General features: G+C 45.3%; 2 protein-coding genes and 1 long non-coding RNA gene across 4 annotated transcripts in view; 2 read left to right on the forward strand and 1 right to left on the reverse strand.

Moving 5' to 3' along the window:
- Positions 1-2,144: 2,144 nt before the first annotated feature.
- LOC117937880 (gamma-crystallin M3-like) lies at positions 2,145-2,839 on the reverse strand. Its single transcript, XM_034862130.1, has 2 exons — positions 2,536-2,839; positions 2,145-2,442 (listed from the first exon to the last, which is right to left on the reverse strand). Exons 1-2 carry the CDS (start codon positions 2,809-2,811, stop codon positions 2,149-2,151), a joined length of 570 nt encoding a protein of 189 aa, XP_034718021.1. The 5' UTR covers positions 2,812-2,839; the 3' UTR covers positions 2,145-2,148.
- A 4,268-nt stretch (positions 2,840-7,107) lies between these two features.
- The window catches only part of tgfbr1b (transforming growth factor, beta receptor 1 b), a 31,885-nt gene continuing 19,757 nt past the window's right edge, over positions 7,108-19,235 (forward strand). For both annotated transcript variants that reach the window (XR_004655238.1, XM_034861960.1), the window contains exons 1-2: positions 7,108-7,224; positions 18,577-18,828. Coding sequence is in view for 1 of the 2 variants with exons in the window: in XM_034861960.1 (XP_034717851.1) it covers positions 7,161-7,224; positions 18,577-18,828 (316 nt within the window). In the remaining variant the exon portion in view is untranslated. The remainder of the gene's footprint in view (positions 7,225-18,576; positions 18,829-19,235) is intronic.
- On the forward strand, positions 9,716-16,267 carry LOC117937765. Its single transcript, XR_004655239.1, has 3 exons — positions 9,716-9,726; positions 11,107-11,110; positions 16,070-16,267. It is a non-coding gene; the product is annotated as an uncharacterized LOC117937765 (long non-coding RNA).

Genomic DNA, 19,235 nt, shown 5'->3' on the forward strand with positions numbered 1-19,235 from the left:
GCTGCTCACGTGCAGCTCGCTGGAGGCCTTGGCTCTGGCCCTGACTTTCACTCTGCTGCATCATCCGCAATCAATGTTCTGTTCTTTCTGTAGGTCTACGTGGGCAAACACGGATTATCTGCTCAAGCGCCAGCTCACTTAAAGCTAACACCTTGAAAATCTACTGATTCGGATTGGCTCATGTGTTTATCACTCCTCACATGACATTCATTGTTTTTTGTTTTTTGATAGATTTGATTTATGTAAAAAAAAAAAACTAAAAAGAAAGAAAATAAACGTGTTACGTGCAAAGGAAACCCTGAAATTATTCAACAAAAGACAGCATGTAGAAAATAAAAGGACAAAAAAGAGATGAAAGAAAGGAACAATGAAATGAGGAGAGAAAATATAAAATGAAGAAAGAGAGAAAAGGTAAAAGTAAGAGACATGTTAGACTACTGATACAGTCAAATCGTTGGTCCAGATGTTCTGAGTGATAGCGGAGAGAATTCCATAACTTAGAACTTCTCTAATGAGTACTACATGTACTGTGGTAGCTGTTCCAGATGGAGCCGGTTCAACCTCTTTACCTGCTAGGAGCTGGTTTAGTCCTGGGGTTCCAACCTAGGGGCAGGGCCCTCCAAGGGGACACACTAGTTAGGTCTGAGCAATCTGAAATTGATAATAATCTTTTAGATATTCTTCTCTGAACCTACAAACAGTTATTTATAGACCAGAACGGCTCCTAGTGTCTGACTGGGACCGGGCTGCAGATTCATCCACTGGTTTCATCTTCATCTGCACGTTGTATCCTATTGTATTGTATTTGATAATCTTATCATCGTCTCTAACGCAACTGTAATATCAAGTACTGTATTTGAGTAAATGTACTTAGGTATTTTCCACGACTGAAGTTAAAGGTATAAAATATGTCCTTTAAAAGTCGACTTGCAAATTCAGAAAATTACTCTGAATCTAATTCTGTGGTTGTTTGGATATGAAAATAATCATAAATGGGCTTTGGGTGTGAAGAAACCAGCATTTAGTTTTTGCTGTTAGTTAATAGAGTTGGAGTGCATCTGTTTACCACAGTTTTCCCCATCTTTAAGATCATTGGGTTTTGTATTGTCAATTTTGATTTAATCCCACGTGATGTTCCAGTAATGAGCAGCAAACTATGTAATACCAATGACCTCCACATTCTCAATTATTTAGCTTTTTCAAAAGAGGACGACTGAAGTTGATGACTCAAGAGACAGAGAGACACTGAAATGACACATGCATAACACACTGAAATGACAAGTGCATAACACACTGAAATGACACGACACATGCATAACACACTGAAATGACAAGTGCATAACACACTGAAATGACACATGCATAACACACTGAAATGACACGACACATGCATAACACACTGAAATGACACATGATTAACACACTGAAATGACACATGATTAACACACTGAAATGACACATGCATAACACACTGAAATGACATGCATTACACAATCATTTTTTCTAGGTATTTATTTTTTATGCCTGTTTTTAGGGAGTATATTTTTCTTCTGGCCAATGTAAATATATCTGCTGTGCATATGTTGCACTGATTTGTTTGGTGAAAAATAAAAATAAAGTTTCAACAGCAGGGGTGTGTGTGTGTGTGTGTGTGTGTGTGTGGATCTGCAAATATTTCTGTGCATGAACAATCTGCAGAACTATTTTAGTATTTTGACAAATCATAGTAAAGATGAGAGGGCTTTTTTCTTATACCCAACATTGTGTAGTTAGCACAAATCTGGTAATATGAATGAAGGGGGTGCCATTTGGTGCAAAAGATTGATTTGAATGATGGTAAATGTAGTTTTGGTTGCAGTGCTTCATTTTGCAGGAAAGATGAGGTGTACTGCAGTTTTGTTGAGTGGTTTCGTGAATTGTGTTAGGTATTTTTGATAAAACCAGCCTAGTTTGCAATATTGTGTTTTAGCAATTGGAAAAAAACTGTTATAACAACTAAAAGAAGAAGATTAATCTTGCCCTTATCTGATTAATTATTATTATTTTTACAGGGACTCAGTGTGCCTGCAGTAAATCCTAGATTTCCTTGACGACAAAGACGAAAACGCTTATTCCTTTTCTTTGTGTTTAAGGCATACATGACTTTATTTATTTGAAACGCAGGGTGACCATGTAGTAGCCAGAGTCCATGATGCGCCTCATGCTCCTGAACCTCACGCCGCTCACGCCCATCTCCCTGAAGCTCCTGTACCCGCCGGGCCTCATGTACATCATCCCGCCTCTGTCCTGGGCCTGATCGAACATCAGCCAGTGGCCGTCCATCACGTGGCAGGACACGCAGTTGGACATGCGGTAGTGGTCCATGACGTTGTCCATCAGCTCGTGCATCTGGCCCCCGAAGTTCTCCCTCTCGTAGATCCTCATCCTGAACTGGCCTCTGTGCTGTTTTTTGAAGGGAATGAAAACAAATGGATGTTATATAGATTTTGTGTGTGATGTCACCCGCGGTAGAATGACAGTGTGATTTATGCCTACCACGGGGATCATGCGGCGGGACCTGACGCAGTCTCTCATTCCCATCATGCTCATGTAGTCAGAGTACTCGCCCCTCCTCATGAAGTACTGGTTTCCCATGTGGTCGGGCTGGTCATAGACCATGAAGCAGCTGCTCTCCACCCTGCAGGAGTGGCACCTGTTCAGGTGGGAGCTCATGTCCCAGCAGTCGCTCATGCACTCATAGGAGCCACCCTGGAAGTTCCTGTCCTCAGAGACGACGATCTTGCCCCTCATGTTCATGCCGCTGTTGCTCATGTTGACTGTGGATGTGGATGTGGATGTGCTGTTGCTTCCCACCTGGTTTAACCCTTTCCTTTCATAGCTGTCCAAACGTCCGGACCACAGAGAGCCCCCTTACTCAGCAATCCACCATTGAAGCTAATATGCTTTGCCCACATGGATCTCACCAAGACGGGGGGGGGGTGGTGTTGCAGTTACTACCCAGAGACCCATTTGAGGTGTTGTAGTGACTGTGGTTTACCTTGTACTCTTCCTAGTATGAGTTGAAGGTTGGGTTAGGTTGTCATGGTGTGTCTGGTGATAAGGCAAATCTGGGGAGAGGGAGAGCTGTTGTCTGAGGAGTGTTTCACGCTGTATTTACAGCAGTGCAGTGTTTCTTCTACTAGTGTAGATGGTTAAGATGGTTGTGTGTAATGAGAATGATTTGAGTTGCAAGAATAGGAAAGAAGATTCTATGAGCCTATTGTGACTTGTGAAGCAGTTCTTCAAATAGAATGAGAGCTGTGCTTTGTGCTATAAGTTGAAGCAGTGCAATTTCTTTGTTTTTCAGAGTACCGAAATTGTTGTTTTTTGAGCTCATTCCTGACTCAGATGACGGCTGACCACCTTTACTAAATGAAAGGACCATTACAACAACGTAAAAATACTCTATTATGTTCAAAGTTGTGCTTAGGTAAAAGTAGAAAAGTGTTATCAGCTAAATGTACTTTTTTCAAAACACAAGTGGTGGTTGTGCAGTAGAAAGTCTCCAGTGAGTGAAACAGCGTTACATGTAACCTGATCAGACAGTTGATGCTGAAGCAGATGTTAGGAGGTAGGACGTTGAGACCGGTGGTTCCCAGCATGCCAACGGTCACCAGATAAGGTCATGAGCTGATTAACAAGAGGGAAAATAGAAACCATTCATGCCTTTCCACTATTCATTTCTTCCACCTTTCTCTAACCTCGGTCAAACATACATTGGACTTTCACCCAGGAGACATGTCATAACCTGTCATGTTTGAAAAACAAGGATGCAGAGAACCAACCCACCATGTCTTTCTAAACCTCACTAAGTAGTTTTACCTAACCAAACGGACCGTTTCACAACGTTAACGGGTTTAAAACTGGGCCGTTAAGTTCTCTGGTTTAGATATGAGGTCGGAAAACGCTCCTGTGACTCAGATTAGAGGGGACTGAACCATGGACTGTATATATATATATCAATATTGCGGTCTGTGGGAGGAACAAACGACCTACCTACTTGAGTACAGTACTGGAGCATATGTTCTAGGTACCTTCCACCACTGCTGGCCACAGGACAGCCTGGAGAGCAGTGGTCGCCTGGGATTCAGCTGATAGTCCGCTGATTATTGAAATTATTAAAATGCCATTAGCAATGTAAAATTATGACATGCATAAAGGTGGATGATACATCTTACAGCAACCTTCCTTAATTATATTCCATAAACTTCCATTGACTTATTCAGACTTAAGCCTACAAACATGCCAAACTGCCCAGAGTATTCATAAGACATGTTATTAATAAATCACAGTGGGAATATATTTATTCATGCCCTGGCATGTAACTGACTAAACAGAGGTGGGTTTGGATCAAAGTGTGTCTTTAGTTAGGACATTTCTCCACGTCACTGTAAATTCTTTTACATTAGAGCATCTAAGGGGAATGTTAATGGACATGTCCTCCACTGGGGACAGACAGATCCCCCCCGCTGCAGTCCCATCTGCTAACAGAGGTCTTACTTTTAGCTTTAGCCGACATGGACATCTGAAAAATATCCAGGTGTTTGTGGTTAGCCTCAATTATGTGCTCCTCGTCCATATTTCCATCCATCTGTTTACCCATCCATCTGTTTATCCAACCATCTGTTTATCCATCCATCCATCCATCCATCCATCCATCCATCCACAGACCTAATGTTCATCTTCAGAATCCGCCTAGATCCCTGGATGCGCCATTTAGCGGAGATGTTTTTAGAGCTCCCACCTCCCAGCAAGGTCATCTGGCTTGAGAAGTATGTAAGACGATTCCATATATCCGTTGCTTTTCAAACCAAGTAACTGCAAAGGCAGCATTCAAGGAACATGGTCCAATAGGCAAGGGCCCTGCCAGGAAATGAATGCTGTGCCAAAAAAAAGGTGTTAAATGCAGCATGATGTTAGGGATGCCCCACCCAGCGAACAGAGAGGCGAGCTGTAACGGACCATGGGCCCTTTGCTGCTCTTTTGCACTCCTGGTTGGATGCTAAATGCGTGTTGCTGTCTCAGTACCTGTAAAGTTGAATCTAAGCTCATACGTTCAGTCTCACACAGACTTGTAGAGGGTGATATGTATAATACAATGACAACAGAAAAACATAGAGAAATAACACTTAAAAAGAGGATTGCATGTGTTTCCTTTTTTACAATTTAAAAGTCGAAATAAATTATTTCAATGAAAAAGGCTAGATTAAATCTAGCTTCCGAGATAAAGTTTCATTACTCATATCTTACATCTCTCACAGCTCAGTAGAAGAACTCTCAGTTCTAGCAGCGAGGTGCAAATGTCATTTGTTTCTGGCAGTGGTTTGTGAGAACTGGTGTCCCCTTTAGTTGCTGTGTGGCTCATTGCAGTCAAGAAGTGGTTTGTTAAAGAGTAGAAGCTTATAGCCAAGCTGCAGGGGGGTGCAGTCACCACCGAGGGGGTTGCAGTCATTAGCGGGGAGGCTGCGGGCCCTAAAGCCCCCCCACATCCAACCCTGGTGGATGCTTTCCGTTAAGGTGCGCTTTGGGTGTGCTCGGCCTGATGGAACCTTTTAAAGTAAGCACAGTGACAGGCTCTGCAGTACAATTCAAGAGTGATCCTCTTTCACTGGGACTGTTATTGCCTCTATTCATCTCAACCCCAACCGGTCCGTCAGACTCCACCTACCAAGATCCTGGGTCTGTCCCAGGTTTCTTCCTAAAAGGAGTTTTTCCTTGCTACTGTTGCTTGCTCTGGAGGGAACTACTACAACTGTTGGGTCCTTGTAAATGATGTGGTCTAGACCTACTCTATCTGTAAAGTGTCTCGAGATAACTGTTGATTTCACTAATGAAAGAGAGCTTGGGTCATCTGGACTCACTCCAGATGGAACCACTGAGGGGGGACATCCCCCACTGAATCTCCTCTCATCCTTTATCTGCACCGGTTTCCTTGCAACGTAATACTGTGTTCACAGCAACATCATTCCTGTCTTCACACCGCACGAGTCACTCTGGATGAACGCGTCAGCTAAATGCCAAAATTGTAAATGCAAATTAAAACCGGTATCAGCACAACGACATGAACAGCATTTGATTACTGCAGAGAGCAGCTGGGCCTTTGTGTGAGTGCTTTAGGGGGATGGGGTCTCCAAAGGGCCCTCCATTTAGAAACATATGTTTAAGTAAATACAACATTTAGTATTTAATATAGCATTTCCCATATGCATCTTTACACGATTCATCTATCTCCTGAAGGTGTTCTCCGTACCATTCTTATTCCCCAACTTTTAGGCAAAGCTTTTAGGTCTGTATGTGTGTGTGTGTGTGTGTGTGTGCAAGGCCATGTAGAGCTCAGTGGGACATCAAATAAGAGGCCACTATCAATCTCTGTCCCACTCTCCAGGGACTAGGGTGTGTGTGTGTGTGTGTGTGTGTGTGTGTGTGTGTGTGTATGTGTGTGTGTGTGTGTGTGTGTGTGTGTGTGACATATGGAGAGATGCACACAGGCCTAGTCACAGCTTGTCATTGAGGATATGTTATCTGGGGAAGAATGGTGTCTGTGTTTGCTGCTATTATTATTATTATTATTATTATCATTATTATTATTATTATCATCATTATTATTATTATCATGTATCCTAAGTCAGAGACACAGTGACATGTTCTTGCTGTCTGACCATCACCTGTGTGTCACCTTTCCTGTGGGTCAAGCTGGCACTTAATACATCTTTGACTCCAGTATTGAATCAGATGTAATGATAGGTTATGTTTTAGTAGTTTTGCTCATGAGGTGGTTGTTGAAAGATTAGGACGTGTCGTGCATCAGAACGTATCTATTGCAGAGGTAATATATAACAAAAGTTACACATAAGATGTATACTTATATTGGATGTATACTTATATTGGATTAAATAGTCTACTCTGTCATTATAATGAACAGCAACAGTGTTTGTTTACAGCAGTGGTAGAGTTGCTCCAGTGGGGCGGGGTGTGGCAGGGCGCTCCGCAAATCAGCATCGATCTTTCCCCGAACTGTTACTGGGAAGGCGGGACTTGCGGCCCTACTAGCCAATCAGCGTCTACCTTCCTCAGAGCTGTGAGAAGTTAGCAGTCGGCTGGCAGACTGGTCCGTAGCCACGATGGATGCAATACCATGCTTTATGTTCGTCCTCCTGTTCGGGACACGGATACAAGAACAGACCGGTAAGAGCTTTAAGTGTCTACATCTTAAGTTGCGTCGCGTGTTTGTCGGAAGTAACTGTCCGGAACGAACCTGCTCCGCCGGAAAGCTCTTTGTTCAAGAATGGTGAAAAAGCACAGGGAGTGAGTGTAACTAAGATGGCGCAGGTCGGCGGCCAGCCTGCTGCTGCCGCTGCCGCTGCCGCTGCTGCTGCCTGTCTGAGGAATGTTTATTGTCTGGAGAGGAGGGAGCAGCTACAAGTCCCTCACACCGGGCGGGCGGACGGTAGCCCGGGACCAGCCTCTGGACTGCGGCTCAGCTTTGGGCCAGTCCGGAGGAACAGCCCTCCGTAAGAAAGTTGGCAGCAGCAGCATCACCGCTGGTTAACGGTAGAGGGGCTTTGTTTTCCGGCTGCGGCGGCGGTGGCTGGCTCGGCTGGTTCACACACCGTGTAGCTGCAGCTTCTCCCGGGGCTGAGCTGCGGTCGGAAGGCTCACAGCCTCCGTCTCGTATCTCTCTTTCTGTTTCACTTTCTTTCTTCTCTAGACACAGGGGCATCTTGCTCAGCAATGTTCGTGCACACTCTTTCTGAGTGAAGTAGGCGATTAAACTTCTGACGTGTCTCGAGTTAATTAGTTGTGAGTCTCCCCCCCCCCCCCTCCTCCCATCTAACTAGCTGGTTTGTTATTGAGCTGTTAGCAGTGTTAACTGGCAGCTGCGAAATGCCTCCTGCTGTAACAGTTTACTTTCATGTTGTTCCCTTAAGGTTCTGTGTGTGTGTGTGTGTGTGGGGGGGGGGGGGGGGTCGTCTATGTAAAGGGAGGACTCCATCTCTTCTTCATCCTCCCAGTCTAACAGTACACAGCTAAACTACTCCATTCAAGATGTGCCCACGTAATGCTGCTTAGTACAGTTGTGTAGTACGCTCCATCCGTGTGATTGCGGCTGAAAGAGACTGAAAAGGTTGAAGACTGGAGACCCACTGGGCACATTAATGCCCATGGACGGGAGTCCCCTAAAGAGTCATTTGGAACAAGGTGCTTATGGTTCCTGATAGATTGAATTACATGCATGATTTGTGAGTTGTGAGGTGTGCGGCATGTCCAGCTCCTGTGATCGGAGAATGTCTCTGACACACCGCTGCTACCATCCATGCTTTAATCTTGTATTCATTTAGCAGCCTTTGTTCCAGTGGTCAGCACATTTCCTCATATGTACCATCAGCCGATAGTGTTTTCCCCATTGACTTACAGACTCACCGCTTCCTTTGTGTGCCATTCCTTTGTGTGGAGCGAGAAAGCATGCTTTTCAGCCAGCGGATCTCATCAGGACCTCCCCATGCCCAAAGCAGCGTTGTGTCCTCAGATACCCCACGGCTTCCTCAGACGCAGTCCACTGCTGCTTATTAAGTTGATATGTTGGCTTGAGGACAGACAAGACGGGAGGGAACCCCGCTTTCTTTGTCCATCAACAGGCTAGTCATGGCTGGCTCCGCGCTCGGAGCTCCCCCGGTTATTTCAGAAGAGAATCCAAAATGGGAGATGCGGATAATGTGAACAAAGCACACGGCTCATATGTGACATGGATACCATTTAGATTTCATACGTTCGCAGAAGGGTTGATAGGAACCGTTGACGCGTCACAACGTCGTCGTTCAGTGGTCAGCACCACACCCCTGCAGCATCACACACACTTGGGAGGTGTCACTATTACTCTTAGCCTCCTCTGGCATGATTAGCTGTGAGTCTGACTCTAGGGCCCTTAAATCCCACATTACTGCTGGCTGTATTTTCACACAATTATTCAACGTCGGACATAAACGCATCAAATCCATTTCTGTGCATATAACAGCTGGCGGTTTGTAATGCCTGCTCGACCTACACTTCCCATTCTTAGCTTTGTAAGTTTTTTAATATTTTATTTAACCAGGTTTTGGATCGGAACAGAAGAAAAGTGGATCGGTGAATCTCTGCTGTCAAGTGACTGCAGGTGCAGATTGGGGGGGGGGCTCTCTGTGCTCCAGGGTGCTCTACTAGTGGATGAATTTTGGGAGATATATTCTACAGTGTGTTCCACTTTCACGCAGTGTGTGGCCTACTAAGGATGGCCTCACCGTGTTTTGACACTTTGACAAAAATGAACAGGAAATAACACAAGGCATGTGCTGAAACTGCGTCATTGGAATCCACTTCTCATTTTAATGAGGCTGTGTCTCAGAAAGCTCATCTCGTGATTTTTAAGACATGTTAGTCTATTTGGAGAGCAGTCAGTGGAGCTGTCTCACTCGTGTCCACACGTTGTCAGTTTTCAAATCTCAGCAGCTCGTCTGTTGTGATCCACAGGGTACTGAGGGGCCGAGGGACTAGAGATCCGCTTCCAGTTGAGAACCGGGCCACGTTCAGCCCGGACAAAACTTAGCAACACGTTTTTTTTAAACTGAAACAGGGATGTGTGGAACCCCCTGCTGTGTGCGCAAGCTCTCTGTCTTTTTACTACCACGAGTCTACAGACACGTCTCTGATTGGGTGTCACCTGGGACACGAGAGACACACCCACCAAACCAGAGAAAAGCTAACGCAAAGCGGTTTCAACCGTTCAGGGGGACCATGATGTTGAGACCGTTCTCTTGTTGAAGCCCTCAAAATGAGAGCCTTCTAATTTGTCATGTATGAGTGAGATGAGTTCAGTAGACTCCTCTTGCTGGTATGATGTCACGCATCAATAGGTTCAATCAAGCTGATGTTACTCTAGAGAAAATGGGAAGATATGGAAATGTATATTGTGGCATAGCCCAACATCTTGACATTATTTATCAGCCTTATGGCCCCGCCCTAGCATCAGCTGTCTGTCTGGCATTATTCCATTAATCCTTATATCTATATTATTGATTAACCGAGTTCTCCGATACAAAATACTTTAGCTTGAATAAAGAGTAATGGTTAAAAGTTTTAAAAAAAAGAGAAAACAAGACCTGTCTCTTGAAATGAGCAGCTAACCCATGTCTTTAGAATTCCAGCAACAGGTCATGATGAGATATTGCTCAGCTGGGCTTTCTCTTCTCTGTAGGTTCAACAGATCTGTTTTCTAACTCAATATTTCTTCCTTTCCTCTGCACCATGCCCCCCCCCCTGCAGGGGTCGTGTGTGTGTGTGTGTGTGTGTGTGTGTGTGTGTGTGTGTGCGCGCGCTGCTTGTGTAGCGCTGTTTCCTGCCTCTGTGTGTCCGTACAGCGGAGGAATGCCAGGCATGTGGGTGACCCTGGGCGCCCGTTGTGCCGGCCCAAGGAACCAGGACTAATTGGAGTGGTTTTAGCCATGCCAGTGGCCAATGGATTGAAATGAGGGCGTTAATTAATCTCCCCCCCCCCCACCCCCCCACCCTGCTCTCTGCCGCTGATCCTATTTCTGTGAGAGTTCATGTTCGATGTATTGGTAGTAAATCTCTGTTGGATCAATCCGGAACCCCTAGTCCATGTCATTGATCTCCTCCATTTCATGTGAGAACCACTATAGGTTAGAGATCTCACCAGAGCCAAGTGTTTTTGAAAAGATGTCTGGAATGGGTCTGGTTATATTTTTCAAATATTTTAATAAAGAAGTTTATGTTTCAAGTTAAATTACATACAAATCAAGCACAGTTCAGGCTGTACCGGACCCTCCCTGTGATCCAGCTGCTCTGGGGGACCTGTTAGGTCACCAGGAAACCTCGGCCCAGACTAGTTGTATTCAACCCCAAACCCTAAAGTCTCCTTTTTATTTTAGAACTATACAAACAAACAAAAATGCAACTTTTTCTGTCTCTTCGCAATCCCGGATGGACTGCATGCAAAGATGTTATGGATTTAAACTTCTCTGAACCTGCCCATTATAAACAGGCTGCTTGTAGATCTGGGTTTTGGCTGTGAAGTTGAGTGTGCACCCCCAAACGGATAGGGGCGGAACACTCACATATTGGAAATGATCTGGGAAAGTCTTTTTTTACACATTAAACCATTTTTTCACACATTTGAATGTATTCACACAAATGTTTCCACACATTGAGATCTAGTGATACATGCTACGATATAGGTGTACTTAGTGTGTGTGTGTGTGTGTGTGTGTGTGTGTGTGTGTACAGAGTAGACAGTCAGCCGGTTCAGTCTGAGCGGTGACTCAGCTGCTTCTGCCGTGTGTGTGTGTGTGTAACAACTTACTTTCATTTTTGGTGTGTGTGTGTGAGAAATACTGCATATGTCAAAATCTAAGCCTTGTCTAGGATGAGATTAACAAACTGAGTGGCAACCTCAGATTTTATATGTATATTTTAACCCTTGTGTTGTCTTTAAAATCAGCATCATTGTTGACGCTTTTTATCGTTTTTAACTTTTTCTTTCATATTTGTCCCTCTTTTTTTTTTCAACGTTTCAAAGCTTTTTTTACATTTTGAACACTGTAACACAAAGTCATTAACTTTAATTTTTGACAGTTATTTTTGGAATCTAAGTCAATAATCCTCATTTATAGGAAATTATACCTAATGTTTGAGTTAGGAATTATTGAGACTAAAATTAAAGGAATGGATGTTGATGATAATCACAGACTGGAATATGTCAACTTTTACTCAATACTATTTCAAAAACACTTCCATTTGTTTTCCAATGCTACAAAATTAAATACGACGCCCCATAATGAATGAAAGTAGAGATTGTACTCGCCAAAGAGCGTTGGGTGGAATCAATCATGTTATTTTGGTAGTTGATAAGAAAAGAACACTGATATTGGAAAACGGGTCAATTTGACCCGAGGACAACATGAGGGTTAAAGTCACGCATGGAAATGTACATAAAAAAGTGGTTGCATCAACAGTTGGTTTAGAATGGAACCGTAAGGTGCCCAGAGACCCCCCCCCCCCCCCCCTAGTTCTATGCATGGCTTTGGGAGGAGAGCGGGACGCCACAGTTCCCAGCACCTTAAGTGTTGACCCAATATGATGGGGTTTTGCTAGAATTGAGATAATTTCGGATCCAACTGAATCGTTGCGTATGGGTGTCCCGTCTCAGTCACATAGAATGAAAAAAGACAACCCAACAATTTCAACCCCCGTGTGTGTGTGTGTGTGTGCCTTTAGATCAAGCTGCTGCATATTCATCAGACAGATGCACTGCCTTCTCCCCCCCACCCCCCCCATTCTCAGGCTTTAGGAACAAAACACTACCTCTGTTTTACTTCATCTATGTGATAAAAGTGTTCTGCAAATAATGCGACTCTGTGCTACAACCAGCTTCTCCATCTTTCACTTTTTACCAGCATTATTATTAAGAGATGTGGAGGCGGATACAAATGGGTCTATGGGTCAGGTTGACGCAGATTGGGGCCTGTCAGGCTCTCCAGGCTACCGCTGCACTCCCCGAGCGGGTTTCCTGTCCAAAACTGGCATTTGACGTGATGTTTGCCCAGAGTCAAGGCCAGTGTGCTGTCTCTGTTCCCGTTTACAGCCGGCACTGAGCTTTGGCTCCAGCTCCAGCCTGCAAACACATACAGTGGAGCTGGCGGATAGCAGCCTTTCTGCTGATGGGGGTCATCGGGGTCTGTGTACCCAACACGCACACACTTGCACAGCGCACATCTGGTATTGACAAAGGGCCGTCCATAATGGAGATGGTGGGGGAGGGGGTGGGGCAGATGGGCAGGCAGGGTCATGACCTATGAAAATGAGCTGAATGAAGAGGAATCAACTCCCATGAAAAGATGGGAGTGGGGGGCAGGGCTGCATTGGTGGCCCGTGTGTGTGTGTGTGTGTGTGTGTGTGTGTGTGTGTGTGTGTGTGTGTGTGTGTGTGTGTGTGTGTGTGTGTGTGTGTGTGTGTGTGTGTGTGTGTGTTGCTATATTCAATTTATTTATAGTATCAAATCATAACAAGTAATCTTAAGACACTATAATTTACAAAGACCCAACAATTTCATACGAGCAAGCATTTAGTGCGATAGTGGTGAGGAAGACCTCCTTTTAGGGAGAAACCTGGGACAGACCCAGACTCGTGGTAGGGGGAGTCTGACGGCCCGCTGGGACACAGCCCCTCAACCTTGTGTTTTTCCACCTTGCCCTGATGAGGTGGAACACCACACAGCCAATCAGCAGCAGGATTAGATCAGATACAAGCATGCTGCGTATTTGGTACCCAGTGACTTTTTCTTTTCAATAGCAGGTAGTGCAGACATTAATCAGCGCTTTGCCGCACCCAGACCCAGTACTTTTACTGGGACTCCAGGGAGTAGAAAGTAGCACAGGTATGATTCCTTCAGATCCCAGGCTGATAGTCAAAGAGTAACTGCTTCACTGAAAGGAAATGAAACATCCACTGGCTTCACCATGGTTACAGTTGGGTGAGGAGGAGCAGCACTCTGTGCTCCCATTGGTCAGCGTCTGAGGACATGTTGCAGTTTGTTCTGAAGCAACGCAGAATTTATACTCCACTCTGGAGTTGTGTAGCTTTCCGAGCTTTCTGTGGCTCTGATTTCGATGGACTCTGCTCCTCAAATCTACCGGGACAGTGATGGAAACTTTGGGGACAAATGATGTCCAAACCTAGTGATGGAGCCGGGAGGATTGGCCCTGTGTTTGTCTCTGCATCATTCATCCTCTCTCTCTCTCTCTCTCTCTCTCTCTCTCTCTCTCTCTCTGTGGATTGCTATTGATTTGTGCATTGTGAAGCTGTGGTTGTTTGGCGTTTCTGCTGCTAGTCAATGTATTGCTTTATTAGATTAAACTCGATTGTCTCTTCATTTGAAGTGACTCCCGGGGCTTTGTCCGTGCTGCGCTGTAGCCGCGGCACTCTGTCTTTCTGTCACCTTTTCTCTCACCCATGGTCAGACTTACTCAGAAAGCTGGCGTCTCTGGATACCTGGCCCATAGCAGCGCTCTCACAGTGCACCTTCATCATGGCTAGTCAACCACTAATGGCCTTTTCCCATCTATGGTACCTGCTTGACTCGACCATGGGGCCCCGGCCTCCTTTCTCCATTGCAGATAAGTACCGCCTCACGCGTGAGGAGAGTGTGGCTGGTTGTCATAGCAACGCCGCAAGAAACTGCCGTGACCTAAAGCGACACACACAGAACGTAGAAGGTGTGCTTCATTTCCTGTGTGTGGCTGTTTACCAGAAGTCACATTTAGTTTCTAAAGAAGGTAAAACACAGCTGGATACTCTACTTAAACTTCCTTTTCATGCTTGAATATTAAACTAGTGACTGGTACTGTCTGCAGTAGGGAGGATGTTAATAAGGAGGGAGCACTAGGCAAGGCGTAGATAGGGGGGGTGCATGGAGGGATTAATGTGGTTGGGCCCCTGCTGACGGGCGGCTTTGTAAGGTATTGTTCCTCTGTTGCCTGGCAACTACACAGCCAACAATGCAACGCCGAGCGCGGCTATAGAGCGCTGGTCCATGGATCGATGGGAGGGGAAGGACGTGATCAGGGTCCAGCACAGACTGAACCTCCACACACCGAAGACTTAGAAAGAAGTTCTAATGCAGTTTTCAATAAAAATATTTGCAGTAGTCCTAAACAATAGCCAAGTAATCTATTAGTTGCCAGAATGGTTTTGTTTACTTAATCAAACAACCGAATCATTCCCTGGTTCCGACCTTTCTCATCCCTTTGGGTTTGGACTGCCATTCTCTCACATTTTACAGACCCCATGAGGTGTACCTACCTTATTCAAATACTGCTACTCCGTAGAACTGTACATTATCCAATGATGAAGGCCATGAGAACCCTGAACGCCCTGGACTCGTCCACCGTGAGGCCCCCCCACATGGGCACTGGGCGGGTAATTGACAACCGAATCGGGCTGTGCTGCGCAGGGTGCAAGATAAGGCCGTAGGTGGAAGCTACTTTTTTCTCTCTCTCTCCCTGTCAGGAGCAGCTCGCTCTACCTGGACGAGGAACGTACGTAGACTGTAACGTATCAGCATGCGGTAAGGTCACGCTCTGCGCCCCGGTTTGGACAGCGTGGTCTTGAGTGAGACAGAAAAGGCGTTCACGGGGAATGCTGTCGCTGTCTTTCCCTCCCCTCACACGTTTGTGGACACTACAGTGTGCATGCATCAATAAGTAAGTCTGATGTCCTGCGGGTACGGGACGATGTGTAGGCTTTATGAACGTACGTTACCAACAGTAGGACAATTCCCAAGGGTGCTGTTTTATGTGTGAGCTAAGGGTGTAATGGGTTTCTCTGTTTAGGAACTAGAGGAATGGGTTAGGTTGTCCACTGTGTGTGTGTGTGTCTGTGTCTGTGTGTGTGTGTGACAGTGAGGAGTGTAGCGCACCGGTTTATTGGCATTTCTTTAAACCAATCACAATCTAGTGATTAGGAGGAGTGTAACATCCTCCATCACATTGGGTCCTATCTTGCACCCGGCGCAGCGTGGCACAAAAGCCCGACGCTTGTGTCTTTTGTATTTTAAGACCAACACTGTTGTAAATTTCCCGTCCAACACCCACGTGATTTAAATAGCAAATGCACCTGCATCCATGTGCATGCTGGTCTTACAGGGAGGTGTGTTCAGGTGCATTCTGGGTGAATTACTATCTTGCGCCAGCAGAAAGTGATCACTCCATTTACCAACAAAAACCTGGTCTAAAGTCAATAATGCTGTATTTCATTGTTATTTTAACAGAGCATTGGTAATAGGGGCTTAGGCCTATGCACAGCGTGTGAACAGTATGCTTGTTACACACACACACACACACACACACACACACACACACACACACACAGGGAAGTGCAGCGGCACACAAACATGCAAAAGATTAAAAATAAATATATGACGGTGCAAATCCGCCATTATAACAGCAAAGTGGCAATGTACAAACGAGCCTGGCTTTTAAAGGGAATGGGAGACGACCTCTGATTGGTTGATTGCATGTTACCCAGAACACAGCTCTGATTAATGAAGACACTAAGGACAACCCTTTAGAACCATGCGCCCGCATGGACCCTTTTTTCCGCTGTCAAACTAGCTAAAGTGGATTTGGACGCGCCCTAAACGCACCTGCGCCTTGTGCTTCAAGCCGTGAGCTTGGATGGGTAAAATGGAGCCCATGGTGTCCTTAAGGTTCCTCGCAGCTTCATTCAGAAAGGACAACAAGCTCATTATCCGTGCACAGTGTGGGTGGACTGCTGTGAACCCTAACCCATCCTGGAGACACAGGATCATGTGACCGTCAGCATGATAATATTATGATATAAAATACACAAGGCTAGAGGTGATGGTTTTTGACAACCACAGGAGAGAAATACCGTGTGTGTGTGCGTGTTTTTAAATAGCGTTAAAAAATGACGACAACAAAATGCAGTGTATGGAGGCCGATGCTGATTGTGTGGCGCAAATCAACTGTTTGGGAAACACTGAACACACAGCGCCACACCCCATGGGACATTCCAGTTTTTTAGCTGTCTAGACGTGTGTGTGTGTGTTGTGTGTGTTGTGTGTGTGAGTCAGAGGAGACTACTGTCAGCTGGCTTTTATTTAGCTGTCTCCTAACACTGTGTCTGTCTGGTATTCACTTCTGGCGGGGACTGATTTCCATCAGTGTGTGCGCTGTTGCATCACACTGTTTGAACATTCTCAGACTGCTCGTGTGTTTCCTCTCTTTCACTTAATAATTCAGTGTACTTAAAATCTTCTGGAAGTGCTGTAAAGATGTGGCACCACGGTGCAGCTTTCCACTGCTGCTCTCATATTGTTACCCAGCAAAAGGCCCTTCGTGCAATTTGCTTGTTGGTATTAAATCTTTGAAATGTTGTATTTGATGGTTTTGGATACCGCAAAACTGACTATAATAAGAAAAGTAGGCACTATTTTTCAGTGTTTTCCTTTTTTGCCCACAATGCTATGCATGACGTCACATTGGGGAGAAAACAGAGCAGCCTGCGTTGTCCTTGCCACTGGTCTGGCCTAATGTGGCTTCTGGTCTTTTAATATTAACAGTCTATGGTCTCGAGCGAGTCCACCTGACCATCTCTGCTGGCCTGTTGTCCTGTAGTCCATCTTAGCCTGGTGCAGGTCTACAGTTTTATCCCTGATGTCCTTCCACAGCTCCCTGGTTGTCTATTGTCCTGTAGCCCGTCCCAGCTTGGTGCAGGTCTACAGTTTTATGTCCTTCCACAGCTCACTGATTGTCTATTGTCCTGTAGCCCGTCCCAGCCTGGTGCAGGTCCACAGTTTTGTCCCTGATGTCCTTCCACAGCTCCCTGGTTGTCTATTGTCCTGTAGCCCGTCCCAGCTTGGTGCAGGTCTACAGTTTTATGTCCTTCCACAGCTCCCTGGTTGTCTATTGTCCTGTAGCCCGTCCCAGCCTGGTGCAGGTCTACAGTTTTGTCCCTGATGTCCTTCCACAGCTCCCTGGTCTTGGCCATTGTGGAGAGGTTGGAGTCTGTTTGAGTGAGTGTGTGGACAGTTGTCTTTTATAGAGGTAACGAGTTCAAACAGGTGCAGTTAATACAGGTAATGAGTGGAGAACAGGAGGGCTTCTTAAATAAAAACTAACAGGTCTATATTAATAAAATGAAAATTATTTATTTAAAAATCATACATTGTGATTATCTGAATTATAATTTTAGTTTCCGTCTCTCACAGTTAAGGTGTACCTATGATAAAAATGACAGACCTCTACATGCTGTTGAAGTAGGAAAACCTGCAAAATCCACAGTGGATCAAATACTTGTTCTCCCTACTACTATGTTACAGGAGAAAAAAATATCGTAATGTCAGTATTTTCCAATATCATGCAAGTCTACTACTCATTTCCTCTTTCTCCGACATGAAGAAAAAGGAAATCAAGCCATCAGGAGAACTAGATGCCCTTGTTTAACGCCTGCATCGCAGAAAGTAACACAACTCAAGGGTTAATTAGAAACCCACTCAGTGGTGAGACTGAAAAAGATGTCTGGACAACTCTTCCAATACGAGTACCTCTGTGGAAAAAATAAATAAAAATCAAATCTTACTTCAAATGTCAAATCCTATATTTAATGATCTTAAACATGAGCTGTGGCAGAGGAGCGTGTTGGTCCCTGATGTCGATGAGAAAGACCAATGCCTACACATTGGCTTCTGCTGTCTATTGTTACTAGGAAGTAAAAGACAATAAAAATAGTCCACTAAGGGCTTTGGACTGACCCCGGGTGTTTCTGTGGCCGTGGGGAAGCGCTACGGGTAAGGAAAGTCGCTGTAGCCTGGAGGTGATAAACTGTGTTGTTGCCGGGTAACTGGCTCTGAAATCTAAAGCTTCTCCACCTACTGTCCATGACCTTTTGTTGGATTATGTCTACTATTTACTTTGACACTTCAAGCTTTATTTCTCTCTCTTTATCTTCTTGTGTCTTCTTCCTCAGCCCTCCAGTGTTACTGTGACCGCTGCAGTGCCAACTCCAGCTGCTCCACCGATGGAGTCTGCTTTGTCGCCATCCGTAAGTCCTTCGGCCGACTGACCACTGAGCAGCGCCAGTGTGTGCACGAAAACGAACTAATCCCGCGGGACAGGCCCTTCATCTGCGCCCCGTCCGTCAAACAAGACACCGGCATTTACCCCATGTGCTGTACCACAGACTTCTGCAACAAAGAACCTGACCTGGAACTCTTTCCTGGTAAACACGCAAGCACGCACGCACACACACACACACACACACACACACACACACACACACACACACACACACACACCCACGCACGTACGCACATGGACAGTTTATTACAGGGAACATCCCACGGATTAGTAAGTAGCCTACATTGGAGAAACGAACACAAGGAGGCTAACCTAGCTTAGCTTAACAAGGTAAAGGAGAACGCCAAGCGCCCCCTCCCCGGAACAGAATCTAACCCCAGTCCAAGTGTGTATTGTAATATGTGTATTAATACTGGGAGGGGGGTACTATGTGTATTAATATTGGGATGGGGTGTTAATATGGGGATCTATACTGGGCGATGGGGGGTTAATATGGGAATTAACACTGGGGTGGGGGTTAATATGAAGATTAATACTGGGATGGGGGGG

The sequence above is a fragment of the Etheostoma cragini genome, chromosome 22 (assembly GCF_013103735.1).
Source record: "Etheostoma cragini isolate CJK2018 chromosome 22, CSU_Ecrag_1.0, whole genome shotgun sequence".
NCBI classification, from domain to species: Eukaryota; Metazoa; Chordata; class Actinopteri; order Perciformes; family Percidae; genus Etheostoma; species Etheostoma cragini.